The 17,645-nt window shown below is 40.3% G+C and overlaps 1 protein-coding gene across 6 annotated transcripts; it reads right to left on the bottom strand.

The window, feature by feature from the left end:
• Positions 1–621: 621 nt before the first annotated feature.
• On the bottom strand, positions 622–15,709 carry si:dkey-237i9.8 (platelet endothelial cell adhesion molecule). 6 transcript variants are annotated; one of them, XM_034537447.1, is made up of 16 exons: positions 15,498–15,709; positions 15,350–15,382; positions 12,761–13,057; positions 12,126–12,407; positions 11,767–12,039; positions 11,006–11,278; positions 9,391–9,669; positions 8,962–9,240; positions 7,931–8,032; positions 7,780–7,810; positions 6,895–6,974; positions 4,586–4,639; positions 3,528–3,617; positions 2,985–3,041; positions 2,349–2,371; positions 622–879 (listed from the first exon to the last, which is right to left on the bottom strand). In XM_034537447.1, the coding sequence occupies exons 1-16, from the start codon at positions 15,538–15,540 to the stop codon at positions 778–780; spliced, it is 2,298 nt and encodes a 765-aa protein (XP_034393338.1). In that variant the 5' UTR covers positions 15,541–15,709; the 3' UTR covers positions 622–777. The 6 variants fall into 6 exon arrangements, 5 of the variants coding, with proteins under 5 accessions (XP_034393338.1, XP_034393347.1, XP_034393356.1 ...); XM_034537456.1 differs by lacking the exons at positions 6,895–6,974; positions 7,780–7,810; XR_004609761.1 differs by lacking the exons at positions 622–879; positions 2,349–2,371; positions 6,895–6,974 and having other exon boundaries at positions 3,025–3,041; positions 15,498–15,707.
• Positions 15,710–17,645: the final 1,936 nt, after the last annotated feature.

Here is a 17,645-nt window from a genome sequence, read left to right as displayed (position 1 = left end):
CCTGGTCAGGTCTTCTGGAAAGAGACATCGCTGTTGAGTATTCTAGATTATACTCAAGAGAAGGCTGACATCTCTACAGCCGATATATACAACTCACACAAAATAATCTAGATTGATAAATGGCACTAAGGTAGGAGGAAAAACATTTATTTTTGATTTTGGGGTGAACAGTCGCTTTAAAGAGACAGCTAAAACAGAGCATTTCAAAAGCAGGCTGAATACAGGTACATTAAGACAGACGGCATGAGAAAAATAATGTGTTTTGAACATTAAGGCATGTAAACATGTCCTAGTAGAAAAACAAAATACAAGTATTGACCTGGAAATTAGCATATCTCCTCTTTAATTGTAATTTACACCCCCCTTCGTCTGCTTGTCTTTTCCACGTTGACATGACTAAGACAGCCAAGCAATAATTCCAGTGAGTTTGAACTCTGTAACAAATGAAAATGGGAAAATAAAATCATTTAAACTATAGTTTAAATGATACTGTGAAAGACACTGAAAAGATGATTCTCATGACATTGATAGCAAAGTTATTTTCTGCTGATCAAATCTCTGTGCAGCTGTAATATCATGGCCCGCTGTCACATGAGAGAAAAAACACACAAACACACACAGTAAGGATTCGTGACTGCTTTTATTGATATACAACAATGTTTATAGCTAATTTAGCAGTCAATTATTTCACAGATTGTATTTAGTAAAGGTGGAAAAAAAGTGTGGATAAGAGATGTGAGTGGAGGCGTTGCGTGAAGAGAAGAAGGCGATAATCCACTAATCCACCGGCACTGGCAGGTCCTGGTGGTTGTTGACCTCTAGACAGTAGCTATTGATCTCAGGTTGTTCACTGCTGAGCTCAGCGTACTCTACTGAACCCTGCTGACACAAAGCAGAGCAATTAAACACCATCACGGCCGATTCATTTATTATCTTGATCCTGATCCTAAAACACGGACACACACACACACACACACACACACACACAACACAAAGCAGTTAAGACTAAAGCACACACCGGTGTGGTCGCTAAGTACTATTTAAAACCTTGGCGTGATATGGTTATAAAATCGCTTTTGTGGCTCCTGGTAATGTGCAAAACAATGGCTCCTGCATGAGTTAAAATCTGATTTTAAACTGTGTTTTCATCCATCTTCCTAACTACCTAAGTGCTAATCCTCATTTTTAATGGAGCAAAACTTAATAACACACTCTCAGAGGATGCTTTGTTTTTTTGTTTTTCCCCATAATACAAACTCCAAAATGTCTACCCAGCGTTAGTTTCCTGTGGAGCAGACAAACCATAATAAGACCACTGTCAGACCAAATCGCATAATCTGCCATCAAGAAGATATACAGATGAAATAATCACCAATTTTTAGATGCTGATGTCACATCCTTAGTGTATTACTCCACATTGCTCTCTTTAGCTGCCTCTAATACCATGTAGGGACAAACAGGGCTGTAAGGAGCAGCGGTGATTAAGGCATGCTGGGGGACAGTTTGCAGGCCGAGATGGGTTCTGAGGTAATTTGACTGGGCCACAGCGCTGATCTGCTCGGGCGATAGGGAAGGAAGCCCCAGCCCAAATGCCTTTGTTCTTGTCTGGAAACTTTGACAGCCGTTTCCCTCTCGCTCTGGCTTATGGGCCTGCGAGGTATCCTTGTGTCCAGGAGGCGGCCAGCGCAGGGACACATGGGTGACTTTAGTCATTTAGGACACCAATTACATACAGTAAGGCTACCGTATAAAAGTCTTTATTTAAGTCATCATTCAAGTTGATGGAGAAGAACAAGTGTGTCTCCACTTAATGTGTATGACTTGAATCAAGCTTTTTTTCAAAAGGCTTCTCATATTACATATAATTTCCTTTGAATACTACAAATCAAAAAGTAAACTTGTGACAATGTATTTATAACTCTGTACCTGTATAGAGTACAAACTCCATTACAATTTTAAGATAGCCACTAGTGTACACTGACTACCTGTAAATAATATTTGTCGTAATGCTTTAAAGCCTAATGCTAAAGTGTTTTAAAACCTCCATTCACTTCCATTACATCTATTCACCCACAAAATTAAAACTATTTTTTATATGAATTACTCACTCAGTGTTTCTTTGAATTCTTTCATAAAACATTCTTGCTTGCCTCTAGGCAATACTGCTCCTTAGACTTAAAAATCATTATATAACTCAAGCATCAGTGTGCACTGTACAATACTAATAAGCATCTTACAATGTGTTTATACTGTATACAGGTGCTGAGTTATAATTACAATGGGACTGAAAGGGCCTCCAAAGACTTAGCAGGAAGAACATGAGTGTGATTGTGCAGATAAAAACTTACATAGTCATGATGCTCAGCAGCACCTAAAAGCAAAAGCATCACAGGTTAAATGTGTGTAACACCTCAGAGTTATGCATGAGTCATTTGACAGTTATGATGACGTGACAGGGCTTGCTGACTCACTTGTTCTTTCTCTGCAAAGGCCTTTGTTTCAGTTCTGTCCCTGTTGTCTGAGTCAATATTTAGAATATGCCCTCTTACTCTTACAGACGCTTCTCTGTTGACCAGGAAACATTAAGACTCTGATGAACTGCTTGATAGACACATCCAGCGTCTGGCTGCTGTTTTAATAGCAGGAAGTTTATGCCAGAAGTAACAGGATATTGTCACGGTTCTGTAGCGGGCGTGGGTAAACTGTCCATTCAAATAACTGGCTTGTTGAGTACCAAATGATCCACTGGGTTCACTCGTTGCTAACTAGTGTACAGTGGGATAATCATCCACACGGCTGATGAGAGGGAACCAAGACTTTAAAAATACGGGGTTAAAAAAAACTAAACAATGAGCTGAAAAAAAGCTAAAACATAATTTGGATTGGTCACTACAAGCAACCCCTTTTGCAACTTCCCATAGTAACCTTGTCCATTGTCAAAATAAAAATAGTCATCAGTGCAACTTTCAAAATGTAAAACTCACCATGTGGAGAGTTTTGGAGCTCGCTGTACACTGTGTCTGTGCCTTTCCTCATGAGGACTGTTGGTAATAAAAAGCAACACATTAGCTTACTTGAACATCAAAGACAAAGTTTAGCAGATAACCGTCTGTTAGATCCATCATGAGCAGAAATCTAAAAGTAGGCGGGTTGTGTCATATTCTGTAACGGCCATCTTCAGCCCGTCGGGACCTTGATCACAGAGAACCATAACGAAGAAGGAGCCAGTACAGAAACCAGCCAGGCAATTAGCTCAACCCTTCCTGTTTATGAGGTCTGCAATGCTTCTGGAAATCCCTGCAGTTACAGCAACTTGGAGATGTATTAATTATGGGTAATTATGCCCCTCCCAGGAAGTGTTGGTCTGTATTATCAGCTGTAAAGGAATGTGGGCAAAGCAGAGAATATTTTTCTACAGGGAGGTTTGTAATGGAGGAGAGACGGTGTGTAGTTTGGTTAAAAAATAGAGGGACAAAAAGTTGTCAAAGGGAGATGGACTCAAACAACATCTTTTCTTTTTTGTTCACCTCTGGCAGGGTCTACTGGCCGGGGATGCACCACCTCAGTGTACTCCACATCAGGCTCATTGGACACCATGCTGCTCTCCTCGTCATTGGCTGTATACAAATACATGAACAAGATTTTCTGTAAAACACACTAAACCCTCTGCATGACTTCATATATGAGTGTTATTTTTTCTCGAGCATGAACAGTTAATTTTTGACCTTGGAAATAAAAGTTTGACAAAACAATCCCAACTCGAGGTCTTTTCCAAAGCTTTCAACCATATGACTACCGTTGTGCTACTGCCCTTTAGTTGTGTTAGTTTTACTTTAGTTGACAAAATCAAGTCTGACTCTCCATGTAGACTCGACGTCCCCAAAAATGCTGATTGGTGTGAAATGTTATTTTTGCTGTTGCTCACAGATGGGAACTGTTATTTAGCAAACTTTGGCTGTTGTCGATTAAAAAAATAAATAAATAGGTACACTAGTGCCACGAGGCATAGCGGCGATACATAGCTATGATGTTGTTGAATAAAACCATTTACAGAGTGAAATTAAACCATCCGTCACTGACTTGGAGCCTGGAGTCCTGAGACCTGGTGACCATCCAGGCAAAAAGCTAAAATATTACTCAAGGTACCAGTAGGAGTTGGGAGGGAAATACCCATGAATCATTGCAGTCTACGAGATCGAAACAAAGTGTTTTGCAAGGTCTGCAGAAAAGTATACTCCATTATTATTACTGTTGGTCAACACTGTATGTAATGTACTGAAAGCTACAGCCACTATGGCTGTGATACAGACGTTACTGAATCAGTTTGCCAACTGCATGACTCTTCTCTACTTTTACACTATACTTTGGCATTTACTATAAGCCCATAATGCCAATTATTGACACAGTGGCTGCTGTTCAGCGAAACTCATATAAGCTTGCTTTAATGACAAATAAGTTAAAGCTGTCTGTGCTCAATTCTCAATAGGTCCAGCAATTTAAAATATACATGCTTTCATGGAACTGTAAGCCATTTTCAGTAAAAGCCTAATATAATGGTAGCCTGCTTAATACAAGCCCAGCTCACCTTCTTCAAGTGGTCGCTCGCTCCACACACTGACTGCAGCTCCGTCCACCCTCACTGTGAAACACAGAAAGACAAACATCAGAGGCGATGCCAAACCCAGACTTTATTTTGTTTTTAGAATTCTGCACTAATAACAAATAAATATAGCTTAATAATTAGCTGTGACACATTGCCAAGCCACATGTATGTCAGCTGACATCTAGGGAAAGTGTGTTTTAGTAATTCTTAAAGTAACTTTTAGGAAACATGCATATTTGCTTTCTTGCTGATAGTTATATGGTACATATTATGCCACTCTTTAGGCTATCTGTTAATTAAATATGAAGCTACTGCCAGCAACCAGTTATCTTAGCTTAGCATAAAGTCTGGAAACAGACCAGTTCTGTCCAAAGGTAAAAAAAGTCTCTGAACCTTTGTGTTTGTTTAACCCATACAAATATGTGTAAAAATGTAACGCTGCGGAGGGTCACTTGTCATTTTTAGAATATCTAAAAAAAAATGTGCACAGAGGGAGTCCAACAGTTTCCCATTCAAGTCTTCCTGCTAACTTTAGCTAAGCTAAGCTAACTGTCTCCTGGCTGTAGCTTCCCACTAAACAGTCGGCCCTAAGAGTGGTGACAGTTTTCTCACTTTACGCTCCACAAGCAAATGAATAAGCAAAAGTAAAATATCAAGATTACATTACCGGTATGTTCTTAAAGCAAAAACGGAGAGATGGGGAGACCCTTTTTTGTGGTACATTTATACAATTTGGGCTTTAGTGGAGGCTTTAATGCTCTTAAAATAAAACTAGTACAAAAGAGCAGATTTCCTCTGGTAAATACAGAAATCCCGCAGCTGCTTTTTGCACAATAGGATTTTAATTCAGCAGCAGCTGCACAATAAGTTCTGGCTAAAACAACTTCCCAATTGGTAATGTAATCTCACACACAGCTCAAGCAAGGCACATGTGATTCATTTCCTTCCCCTGCTGCATGCATTCAAATGTGCCTAGCCTGAAACTAAATAAGCTCCCCAGCACAACCAGTTTTAGTTCAACACTGACCTGTGCCAACAGTCTTTTTGCAGACTCTATTGTTTCAACATTTCAAGGAAGTCTCTGTTGTGCATTCCTTTTTAGGAAATGAATCAACTTCATGTTATGTTGGTATTCTTGTCTTGGATCTGTGCTAAGTATGGTCGCACCATACTGTAATTGGAGATTAATGCAAGCGTGATAATAATAATAATGTTCTCTTGGACTGCAATTTGTGCAGTATAAATATTTTTAGCCTCAGCTAGAGCAAAATGAATGGTACCGACACACTTCTAAATAAAACCAACGTCTTTATTCTACAAGTGTCTCTTCCAACCAGTCAGAGGATCAACCAAAAGTATATACACACATTTCCTGTGATGGTGATAAAATGTATATACAAATCAGAAAAACAGAGCAGTTGCAACAATAAAGGACACAAAATCACTGAGGATACAAAGAATAAAGACAGTAATGTTAAGTATAAAATCAAAGGCCATCTAGATTGCAGGAGGGTAGAGGGAGCAGCAGGTCCTGGTTTATATTGTTTCATAACACGCCCCTCCTTATCACTGAGAAAATGTGTCCACATCCTTCAACACTCATCACAAATATTACTGCCTCTTAATTTCATAGAACTCCCTTTTGCTTTAAAAGTAAAAAAGTCCCGCCCATTTTGGGGCATCTCTACACTGTAGCTGGGATACTGTAGCTGCTCCTGTTGCTGATGTCAACGGGAAGCGACGCCACGCTATCTCGTGCCCCATTGGTCCCTCTCCCCTCCATGCCATCATAGAGTGGCGCTGCGCCTGGAAGAAGATGATAATGGGTGCTCTAAGCAGTTTGCAACAATTGACAATAAATGTCATGTACTTTGATTTAACTACTTAAGCAGCTTCTTCCAGCGTAAACTTGTAGTAAACAGCTTGTGCCTTGGAAAGTTTAGGTCCTACAACAACTATATTCAAACATACTTTTCCTGCCTCTGCAAATACATATTTAAACACGAAAACAGTGGACATGCAAAAATAGTCAGACTGAGATGAAGACAAACACGTTTTGCGTGCACATAAACTTTAACAGGATATCAGGCCATCAAGTGGAAAGCCACATGGATAAACAGAGGTAGCCATGTTCACCACAACATGGGCCTTGCATGCATGTTAGAACATCATTGGATGGAACAGGAAACATGCTATGACTGTTAGGGCCAGAGAAATGACTCATGGCTGTTAAGATGATGACTAATGAGGACAGTCAGTGGTACAAACGGAGAATAGTAAAACCAAGCTACCTGTGGCTGCGTTATAAACCTCTGTGTCGTGGGTTAGATTCACTGTTAATGAGTCATCTGATTTAGGGCTTGAAGGCTTTCTGAGAGATGGTAAAAATAAAGTCAACTCTGCAGCAGTGATGTCAAGAAAAAATCTACTAAATGCTAAAATTATCTAAAGCATGAAAACTATGTGCAATAAAATCTGAACCAAGCTAATAATCCACTTCAATAACCATACTGTTGGCCTTTAAGTTTGGGAGTTTTTGTATTGTTTTATGTTTTCCTGGACTTTTATTTTATTCAATACAGAACGTACCTTTTCCATACATGTACAGATAATTATATTTGAATATTGAAGCACCTCTAACATTATCTTCATGAGTTGCACTTCTATAATGTGCACTAGTACTGGACACTACCATCGTACAGTATATAGAAAAATAGAATGAGCCATTTTTATGTATTGTGTTTAGCTTCTCACCTACTAATTTTCTTTTTAGAGATTTATTGATTGACACTTACAATGCAATTTCCCTTAGGGATTAATAAATTACATTTATTATATAATAATAAACATGCTTATTTGCTTCAGAAGGAGACACGACTCTGTCACAAGGCCATCCAGCACCTATGAATCCCACTAATTATCAAGTTAAGTCTGTGTAAGTTTATTTAATCCTTAGTAATAGGAATACAAAAATAAATAATAATTTGTGGTTTAATGGAGAGTTATGCGACTATTTTCTTGGCCAGGGTCGCAGTACAAACATGGAAAACAACTAGTATGTATTTGTGAAAGCTACAATTAACAGAGACATAACGTGATACACCCTTATCTACACTGTCACTAACTTCTACAATATCTGTCACATTCAGAGGAAGCAAGTAATCGAGCCAACTCACACTGACAATTCAGCAGCTGCTTCTCTTTTACCTACAATAAGAGAGGAGATGTGAGAAGAAAAGCAGGAGGAAGTAGGTGGAGGACGGTTGGTTTTCATACATAGTTAGACATAAAAAGGCTGAGTTGCTGGAGGACTGTAGGTCTCTCTACCTCTCTTGGATCTGAAGCACAGTACACACACAACCACCAACACAGACACCGCCAGAAGACTGAAACCACCGATCACCACCTTTTTCCACAACGCCAGGCGCACTATGTAGAGAGAGAGAGAGAGAGAGAGAGAGAGAGAGAGAGAGAGAGAGAGAGAGAAGAAAAAGTCAGTGACAAACAGAAACCAAAGGGGAAAGAAGGGGAAGATGATACAATTGTAACTAATGGTACAGGTTGTTTCTTGTTTCTGTTAGCTAACAACAAGAGAAAGTTTATGTTCCTATGCTGCTAGCCATATCTGGACTACAGTGAGTTTAGTCAGGAGATCTCCGAGCTGATGGGCTCACAATAAGTTGTGTTTCTCAATGATATGAAGGTTTTTTTCCTGAACCTTTTTTGGTGCAACACTTTAAAACTGTGTCCTGCCCCTATGAGAGCAATCCTTGAAGCAGGCTTCATCTAAATTCAGCTCTTGAACCAAACAATGAAGCTCCCTGAGACATTACCTCGCCCACAAAATCTCATGACCCGACAAGGACTGGCGGGTCTGTCCTCTCTTCCTACGCGCTTGTTTTCATTTTGAGCATTGTGTCGACATTTTTACTTCCATAACAACCAAAGCGTCTCAGCCCGTCTGAAGTTTTCAGTTGGTGAAACACGGTTTGGTGGACACAAGCACTAACTTACTTAAATTAAATGAATAATCAATTCAATAATTAAACAGCAAGGCTTGGGAGAAAGAAACGATTAGATATTTTGGCTTGACTAGATTGAGTGAAATGTTAAAACTATGTTTTCATTGACTAAAACTAAAGTACGGTAGTAGTATAGTTCTCTTTGACAAACACGGTGAGAATGCAAATCAGCCTACTAAGTCTCTGGACCTTAACTATGTTCCTTTACTTTTTGTTTAATTTCCATCTAGAAAGATGTTTTGTTTTTAGTTTTTTGCATGCCCCAGAGGTCAGAGTCAGTCCCTGTGGCCAGTCTGTAGCAGGTGGAGTCCCTGCTGAGCATAAATACGGTCTCACCCTCTATAGTGACAGAGTTACTGCGGACGACATTGTTGGCGTGGTTGACCGCCTCGCAGTAGTAGACGCCGCTGTGCTCTTTGGACAAACTGTGGACCTGGTAGTCCGTGTTGTTCTTGATGGATGTGGTTGTGTACAGCGGATGTTTGTTGCCAACACGATACCACTTAAAGCTGACCGGCGGAGAGCCTTTAACACCACATATGAGGTAGAGATCATCTCCCTCAGATATTTCCGGTGGGTGGGGGATGACGGTAAGAATTGGGTGCGTCAGAGGCACTAAGAGAGGAAAGTGGAGGAAAAGAGAAGACATTGTTTAATAAACTGAGATTTTATTGTATCATTAAAAGGTAACAGCTTAAATCACACATCCTCATTGCCTTAATTACATGTCAAAAATGGATAACCATAATAGTTTTTAATATTTACCTATGACAGTAGCGTTGAGTCTTTTACTGAGCGGGGCTTCCCTTTGCCGATTCTTTGCCTCGCACATGTACTTGCTTATTTCATCAGGCTTGGGGATGTTGACTGTGAAGAGAGCTTGTTGAAAGGGCTGCTTGACAACAATAGTGCTCAGTTGGTCGTACCCCATCAGCAGGGTGTAGTTTATTGGCAAGCTGCCAATGTCCGACTGACAGAGGATCTTGAAGGGCTGTCCTAGGACAGCTCTGCCAACCACCGAGATCTTTGGTGTGGAGACAGAAACTAAAGAGGAGAAAGAGAAAAATAAAACAAATGACTTCCTGTGGGCAAATCCTATAACGCAGAAACTAAAGCCATCTTATGATTTATTTAGTTAGCACAGTTCACAGGCTGATGACTTCCTAATCTTATTTTGCCTTTGAGATTTTAGTTACTGACGATAATGAGTGTGTGGGATACAGTGAACAACCCGTTCTCAGCAACTCCTCTAAGGAATATTCTCCTCAGTCATTATTTAACATTTTTAGACAGTAAATTATTCCGCCTATTAATTATAATGTCAGACACGATTAAAGAATCATAAAAAGTTATCGGTGGACTTAAACCTGTAGTAACAGATTTTTTGCAAACAGTTGCCTACCGACACATCCAGCAGCTTGGAGTTGTGTTTTAGCCGCCAGGTGAATCTAAGTCCAATATTCAGTCTCCTTGTAGCTCAGTTTTTGGTCTCTACCAATTATCTGTCTCTTCAGCTGCTAGGGACTCCACTATGTTCGGCAAGGACAGTGTATCTTTGGAAATGTTCTGCAGAAGGTAGTTGCCTGCTGCCGCCAAAAACAAGGCAATGAGAGCATTGAGAGTAAACCAAAACAATGAGCTGAAAGCTGATAAAACGCTCCTTAGAGCAGAGCGGAGGGGCAGATTCAGGGCATAATTCTTATCACTGAAGTGGTCCCTTTCACATTAAACACAGTCATTTGTTCCATTGCTATTATATAAATACTGACTACAGCCTACAGAGTTGGGATTTAATTATTATTTGCTCACGTGTTGTGTATCAAACGTTTTTTCTGGATATTCAGTCACATGTCCAAGGAATAAGTAAAAATAATAAAAAAATCAGAGATGTGGTTGCAAACGTTTTTTTCCCTGTTGTCTTTGCACTGTGATGAAACACATTGCCCCATCTGATATAAGACAACATAGGATATGCTCTTTGGCAAGTTGTGAATATGAGATGATAAATGAGAGATAACATTTGTCATATTTGAAGGATTAGGTTGACACACAAGGAAATATTCTTGTTTTATTCCCCACAGAGAAAGATTTGATGAGACAATGCTATCGCTCTGACAGTGGTATCAATCACTTGATTTAATTCATGCTCTAGTAGCCTTTACGTTAATCTAATCAGAATTGTACGGAGCACTGAAAGGGACATGGAGGAAAAAAAACTGACGTGTTTACAGCAGAAATGATACTAGGTCCGGCTTAAACGTGACCTGGTATTCAGGAACGAGGCATGATATTACATTATGGGGTGCATGTTTAAAAGGAGTTTAAGTACACTCTTAATCTGTGTATTCAAATGTGTATCTGAGAGATAAGGTAAGCTTACCTTTAGGGCGTACAGTCAGGGTTTCACTTTGCTTCACGATGCCCTTGGCCTGAGCTACACAGGTATAGTTGAAATCATACAGCAGGGCATTGCCAGAAAATATTCCAGGGCCTTTGCGGATCAATGGGCCTCCGGGTGGATCAAGAGTGTAAATCAACTCGTCCCTGTTGAGTCTTTCAGAGGCAGAGCTCTCACTTTTACAGGTTAATTTCAGATATTCCTTTTGAAAGACTGCAGCAGGAGACATGGTGAGAGTGGGCACCGAAAACAGCTCTGCGGACAGATTTTAAAAACACAGCAAGTCATCCTCTGCATTGATATTACCTAATAGTGTAAATGCTGATATGTATAGAGCTTAAAACCAACACAATGTAGTATAAGAGTGTGAGACAAGTGAAAAACAATAAACTAATAATACTGTTAATTAGATTATTAAAATGGAGGTTAAATTGGATTGCAGTTAGTTCACTGTGTCAAAGTTAACTGTATATTTCCAAGTACGTTACACATACAAGGAATTTGACTTCATAAAAGGGAATCAATTTTAGTTAATTAACACATTTTATTCATTGTTGTTTTTTCTATTATATTCTTGACTTTTCTGATAACCTTTGACTATATTTTGTCAGTTTGGGGCTCAATTAAAATATAGGTAATGACTACAATCATCAATCATTTTTAGATGACAAACCAATCAGTAGTTAGAACACAGATTTATATGATATGCTTATACACAGGTCATCTTTCCTCTGTCCACCCACCAGTCACTGAAATCGTCTTTGTGTCGATTTTCACTACATCTCCCATCTCCAACCTGCACTCAAAGTCTCCCGGGTCCTTGGCCAGGGCAACGCTGCTGTGGTTGACTTTGGTGTCTCCCCTGCTGAGAAGCTTGTTCCCCTGGCTCAGGTAGAGATGGATACTCTTAAAGGTGTGCAGAGCGTTTCGGACAGTGCACGAGATGAAGAGTTGGTCTCCTTCATAGATCTTGGGGGACTGGGGCAAGATCTCCAAAACTGCTGCGATGGGAAGCTCTGAAGAGACAAAGCCAATGAAGAAAAGGCCCCGAGACAACTCAAAGTGCTTTGAAAAGTAAAAGACATTTCAAAATGCCACTTACCCTTTACTGACACAGTGACAGTGTTGCTTTCCTCAGACTTAAAGGAGTCTGGCGTTATGAGGACAGTATAGGCACAGTGGAGTTTGTGGACGCCAACGCTGCTCAAGCGTAGCTTGGCCTCTGCCTGGTTAGAGAGGACCTGCTGTTCCTGGATCTCTGTGGAGTCCTCGTAGAAGTAGAAGAAAATGGAGCCTGTCTCGCCGGGCGCCGTGCACTTGGCCGTTATCTCCTCCCCTTCACTGACTACAACCTTGTTAAGGTGGAGAACTGGTTTTGAAAGGCCTGAAAATGTTAGAAATGGGCTCAGATTGGATCCAACAGTGCTTGAAAAAAGTAAACAAATATGAAAGCGCACCACCTCCCGTTGAAGTGATTCTCCCACATCACTCTCATCACTTACATTTTGAGGACGTTTTTTGATATTACACACAAGGGATTTAAATTCATGCCTGAAATAGTTATTTTCTAAAAAGCTAATCGTGTAAAGGCAAACATTCTTGTGTGTCCTGCCAACAGATGTTTTAGTTCACTACACCTTAAAAACATCTCTCTTTAATTACTCACAGTTCGAGCCTTTTAACTGTATCTGACCACATTAACATTAATACAGCAGGTATCCAGAACAAACAACCAACCTGTTACTGTGAGTTTCCTGGCTCCGCTGGTCATTTGTTTCCCCTCAATCTTGACCTTGCACGTGTATTTGCCGGTGTTGAAGACTCGGACCTCGGATAGAGGGTACAGAAGATCCTCCGAGGTGCTGGAGGTCTTGGTGTAGATTGTTTTACTGTCTTTGTATATAATGTACTCACGACTCAGGGCCTCCAGCCCAGAGCTGCTGACAGTGGCCTGGCATCTTAGTGTCACATTGGTGTCCCGGATCACGTCAATACTGGGCTCGATGGACAGGGTGATGTCTCTTATCATGAACACTAGGGAGTAATTGCAGAACAACTCATTAAAATTAATAAACAAGCTAATCTACCGCACTAAAATAGCATTATAACAGTTGTACAATAGTAAAATACATCCATATCGCTTCACTTTCTACTTGTTTTTAAAGTTTTTAAAGTTGTGTATGTTGTATAAGAAACAATGCATCTATGCTTGACTGTACAATTAATTTGTAGTCAGTTAAAACAACAGCAGTGCCAGAAGATAGAAGTGTAAAAGAAAGAGTATCTTCCGACTATATGCAGCTGGATCTGCCGGAAGGAATTTTGATGCTTAGTTGGATCTATTATTAGCAACTTGTTTGCAGATGAGAGGTAAAGAGGGCTTGATGAGTGTCATTGGTAGGCCTCAGGGTTTGGCATCTTACAGCCACCTCACTGAGGGTCGTGACATCGATTGGGCCATTGTGTTCACTGATCTTACAGGCATGAAATGGTTCAGCTGTCAAGGACGAGAAAAGAGAGCCAACCCTGTGGCTTCTCTACAGCCTAGCTTACAGGTACAGAAAGTTTTGTCTTGCTGGTTCTTTTTGTCTTTTAGAAGTACCTTTTAAAAGTGTAAAACCATTTAGTGTTCCCCAGTGTAACCAGACAAAGCATCTCTACACAGACGTCAAGCCTCTCCACCAGATCACCCATCTGGTCGAGTATCAGAGACAACAAGCTGCTGTTGTGGCTCAGACGAGGGTGTTGTGAGGCAGTAAACAAACCTGGAGAACAAGGGGGGGAAATGGGCAGGAAAAGCACTTTGTCAGACAAACGGGCCACCCGGGGGACCGATCACCAATTCAGAGCCTGCTGAATCTGGCCCACACCCAGCATCACTCAGCAGGACCTGGCAGGGCTGATGATGAGAAAACTCAGGCGTGCAGGGCAGTGATTAACTCTGGGCTCTCGATACGCCTTGTGAGTTATGGCAGGTACCTGATGAGCCGGTTGGAGCAAAACTAACAACGTTCATTTACGTTCCTTTAGAACGTTAGTACTGTACTTAGGTACAATTCTGAGGTACTTGTAGTTAACTTGACTATTTCCCTTTTATGCTATTTTATACTTCTACTCCACTACATTTCAGAATGAAGTAATGAGCGTTTAATTCGACTTGTATCAGCTATAGTTACTTTTCTGATTAAGATTTTACATTACAAAATACAACACATTATCAAAATGTAACTCCACACACTGCATAATTTAAAAAAAGATAAATCCCAGAATCGGCCGTGCGAGGTTCAAGGCTGAATTAAGAGCTACATTTTCAATCCAGGAAATGCAGATCTTTATACATTTGATAAGTAATGTCAACATTAACAACAGCATTGATATGTTCAAAGTAAAGTCGTAGTCTTTAGTTTACAGCTCTAAGTGTGCAATTTATCTTTAAACCAGTTATTCCATTACAAAAAAAGAATAATCATTTCTACCAAAGAGAGATATATCCTCTAAACGTCTCAAATGTTTATGTGTGTGTGTATGTATATATATATATATATATATATATATAATAATAATAATAATAATAGTACTTCGAATTTATATCAAATATATATTTTCCCATACATATAGAAAATACATTTTAGGAAAAAGCAAAGATTAGAGACCTATCGAAGAAATTCAAAAACTGATTTGTGTAGCAAACTTTGTTTATTCTTCTATCTTTTTCCATTAATCATCTTACAACCCCTCTGAGTTATCTTTTACTTCAGAAATAATGCAGGACTTTTACTTGCAACAAAGCATATATATATCAGAGATTTGGTACTTTTAATGAAAGGGTGGAGCACTTCTTCCACTAAAATTAAAGATATATACTTCTCTAACTTTTCTTCAGGAAAACACAAACCAATGGAAACGCACGTCTTACTTCAAGTCTGGACCTTGGGCCCGGCTTGGACAATGTCTCCATCTCTCGGGCTGAGTCATGCCTTCAATCACCAACCAACAGAAGGGGACAGGGAGGCGTGTGACACTGCTCACCAACATGTTCCCAACACTTCCTTCTAAAGCTCTAATAACAAACAGGAGTGTTTCCACTGACTGACCATGTGTCTTGAGCCTTTGTGTTTGGGAGTGTTCTTTAGTGGGTGACAGCTGATTGAAAAGTCTTCCAACTCAAAGCCCAATCGCGTTGTCCATACGGAAAACAAAGCAATGATGTTCCATAACCACTGGGCCTTGTTTAAACTTAACTTTCTGCTCCAACTAACAATTCTGTGAAAGATATTCAGTAAACTGTGTCTACGTGAAGTGTAATTTATCTCAGAATATACTTACTTTGTGCGTTCACCACTCTCCATGGATGGAAGTCTTGGAGCAAGATAAGAAAGTAAAGTACCAGGTTAGAGACAAATCTTTCAACCACCTCCACAAAGAGAAGTCCAACGAGTTCCTAAAGAATAAGATAGAAGGTCAGTGGGCTTACAGCTGGACAGGAGCATGGAGGTGAGCAGTAGTAAGAGGCCCATCCTTTCTGAGGAACATGGAGGCTCCCAACGCTGCTGGCTGTCCTGGTGGTCGACAGACTTGTGACAATGCTGGCTGATTGGTGGCGTGTGGGGGGCAGATGTGATTCTGGTGGGCGGGAGCAGACACAAAGGTGGTGCTCTACCTCGGCCACTCAGTGTTCAGCCAGCAGTGGTGGTTATCAACCCGAGCAGCCGTCGGCTTGGCTTAATTTGCCAGGAAGTGAGTGTTGTTTCCTCAGGATGTTCGTGCTGCCCGGCTCTGTGCTGTTGTGGAATGTTCTTCTCTTGTCTCCTTCATGTACAGTATGTGTTTTAAATGGTTTAATGTCGTCACAATAATGTTGTATTGCTTGAGGGGCAATAGCAAAGTCAGGCCTTTGACCTCTGACCTTGGCTGGCTGGGCTGGTGCAGGTAGAGAAACCAACAAGACAGGCAAAACAGTCTTTGTGAAGCGAAGCCCATTTCCTGAAGGAAAGATACTGGTTTAGCTCAGCTAGAGAAAGGATTTCAGACATAACTCTCAGCTGGCTCTTACATACGCAGGTAGGTGGCGCTATTGTTACTGGTACACATTCATCTCTTCATGACTGGTCCAGGAGGAGCCAAGGGGAACTACTTGACTTCTGTGGTTGGTCAATGACTTGATCCAAACCAAGATGTACATCAAATGATCCATTTCTGAACAAGTGTTCATTATCAAATAAATAAACATTACATGAATAAATACAGAATACATTTAGTAATATAGTAATGTTCAATACCACTAAGCCTGGGACAGAATTGTCATCTCGTGTTCTTGATGAGATTTTTGGTCAAGTCTGGAAAAACAAGCTTATCCTCCAGTCACCTCGACGGCCTTGATTTCTGACTACTCGTTTTCATCGTCTTTTGTGGGCTCCTTTTGGCATGGGAGAGCACTAAGCCCTTTAACATTTTATCTGGTCTTAGTCAAAAGAAAGAAAGCAACATTTTGATATCCTAAAATCTACACATAATTAAAATAAACAGTTACATTCTGTATCACTATTTGATATATGTTATATTTAAAGATATTCCACAAAGACAGTCACACTGAGGACGTGGAACTGTGAAAAGGAAACGTCTTTCATTCTCTGTGTGGGTTTCTCACGTCGATTCAACACTCAAATCTCCTCAAAGTTCTCAATTTTGTCAATGTCCATGAACAGGTAAGGCGTCAAGGCTGCACAATATTCAGTGTTGTTAATTCTAAAGAAGAAGAATTCACCTTTTTGCTTTGATACACTAATACAGATATGAACTCAAAAACTGATAGTGATTAAGATGAGTGGACCACTTCACGATAATGTGTAAAATGCCATGAACAGACAAAATCCAGTGTTGTATTTGGTTTATTTTATCTCCTGACTTATAAACCACAGTCAGCAAAGCAGTCACAGAGACGGACCTGATTGTTTTCATGTTTCCTTTACTACTTTGTTAAAGTCTCTTCTTTTTCTCCAGATCTAAAATATTAAAACTCAAAGCAGGATACTTAGAGATGAATGTGATTCTGAGAAAATGGCCCGGTGCCAAAATACATAATTATGGCTGAGCCGGTGAAGCAAGTGAGGCCTGCCAAACCATGCAGAGCGCTAAAGAGCTCTGTTACGGGGTGATGGGGCGGACTAATGTGGTGACAGCAAATGCAGCAGCTTAAATACCGACTGTATGGTGTTTGTTCCCAATTCACAAATCCCTTCCTTCTTTGGGGAAAAGCAAAGCTCTGAACAACTGATGCAGAGGGATTAGGTGGGTATGGCAGGAAAGAAAGGTGGGAGATGAAAGGAGGCATGGCATAAAAGTGTGCAGTGAGTGTGTGTGTGTGTGTGTGTGTGTGTTTCTGTGAGGGTAAGTAAGGCTGTCTCCACTTTTTTCCCTCCACCTCACTGAGGCTAAGGCAAACTAAATGCCAGCAGATTTAAAAACAGAAAATTACAAAACAGAAAAAGAAAAAAAAGATTTAAAAAAAAAAGAAGCTAAATAAGCAAAGCTGCAGCCCCAAGGAAGAGGCACGTCGATGGTGATACTGCACAAAATAAACAAACAAACCCGGAGCTTCCCTTTGAATAAGAGAGGCATCCTT

The sequence above is a fragment of the Cyclopterus lumpus genome, chromosome 1 (assembly GCF_009769545.1).
Source record: "Cyclopterus lumpus isolate fCycLum1 chromosome 1, fCycLum1.pri, whole genome shotgun sequence".
Taxonomy (NCBI): Eukaryota; Metazoa; Chordata; class Actinopteri; order Perciformes; family Cyclopteridae; genus Cyclopterus; species Cyclopterus lumpus.
The sequence above is the reverse complement of the archived record's forward strand: the minus strand, read 5'-3'. Positions and strand labels throughout refer to the sequence as shown.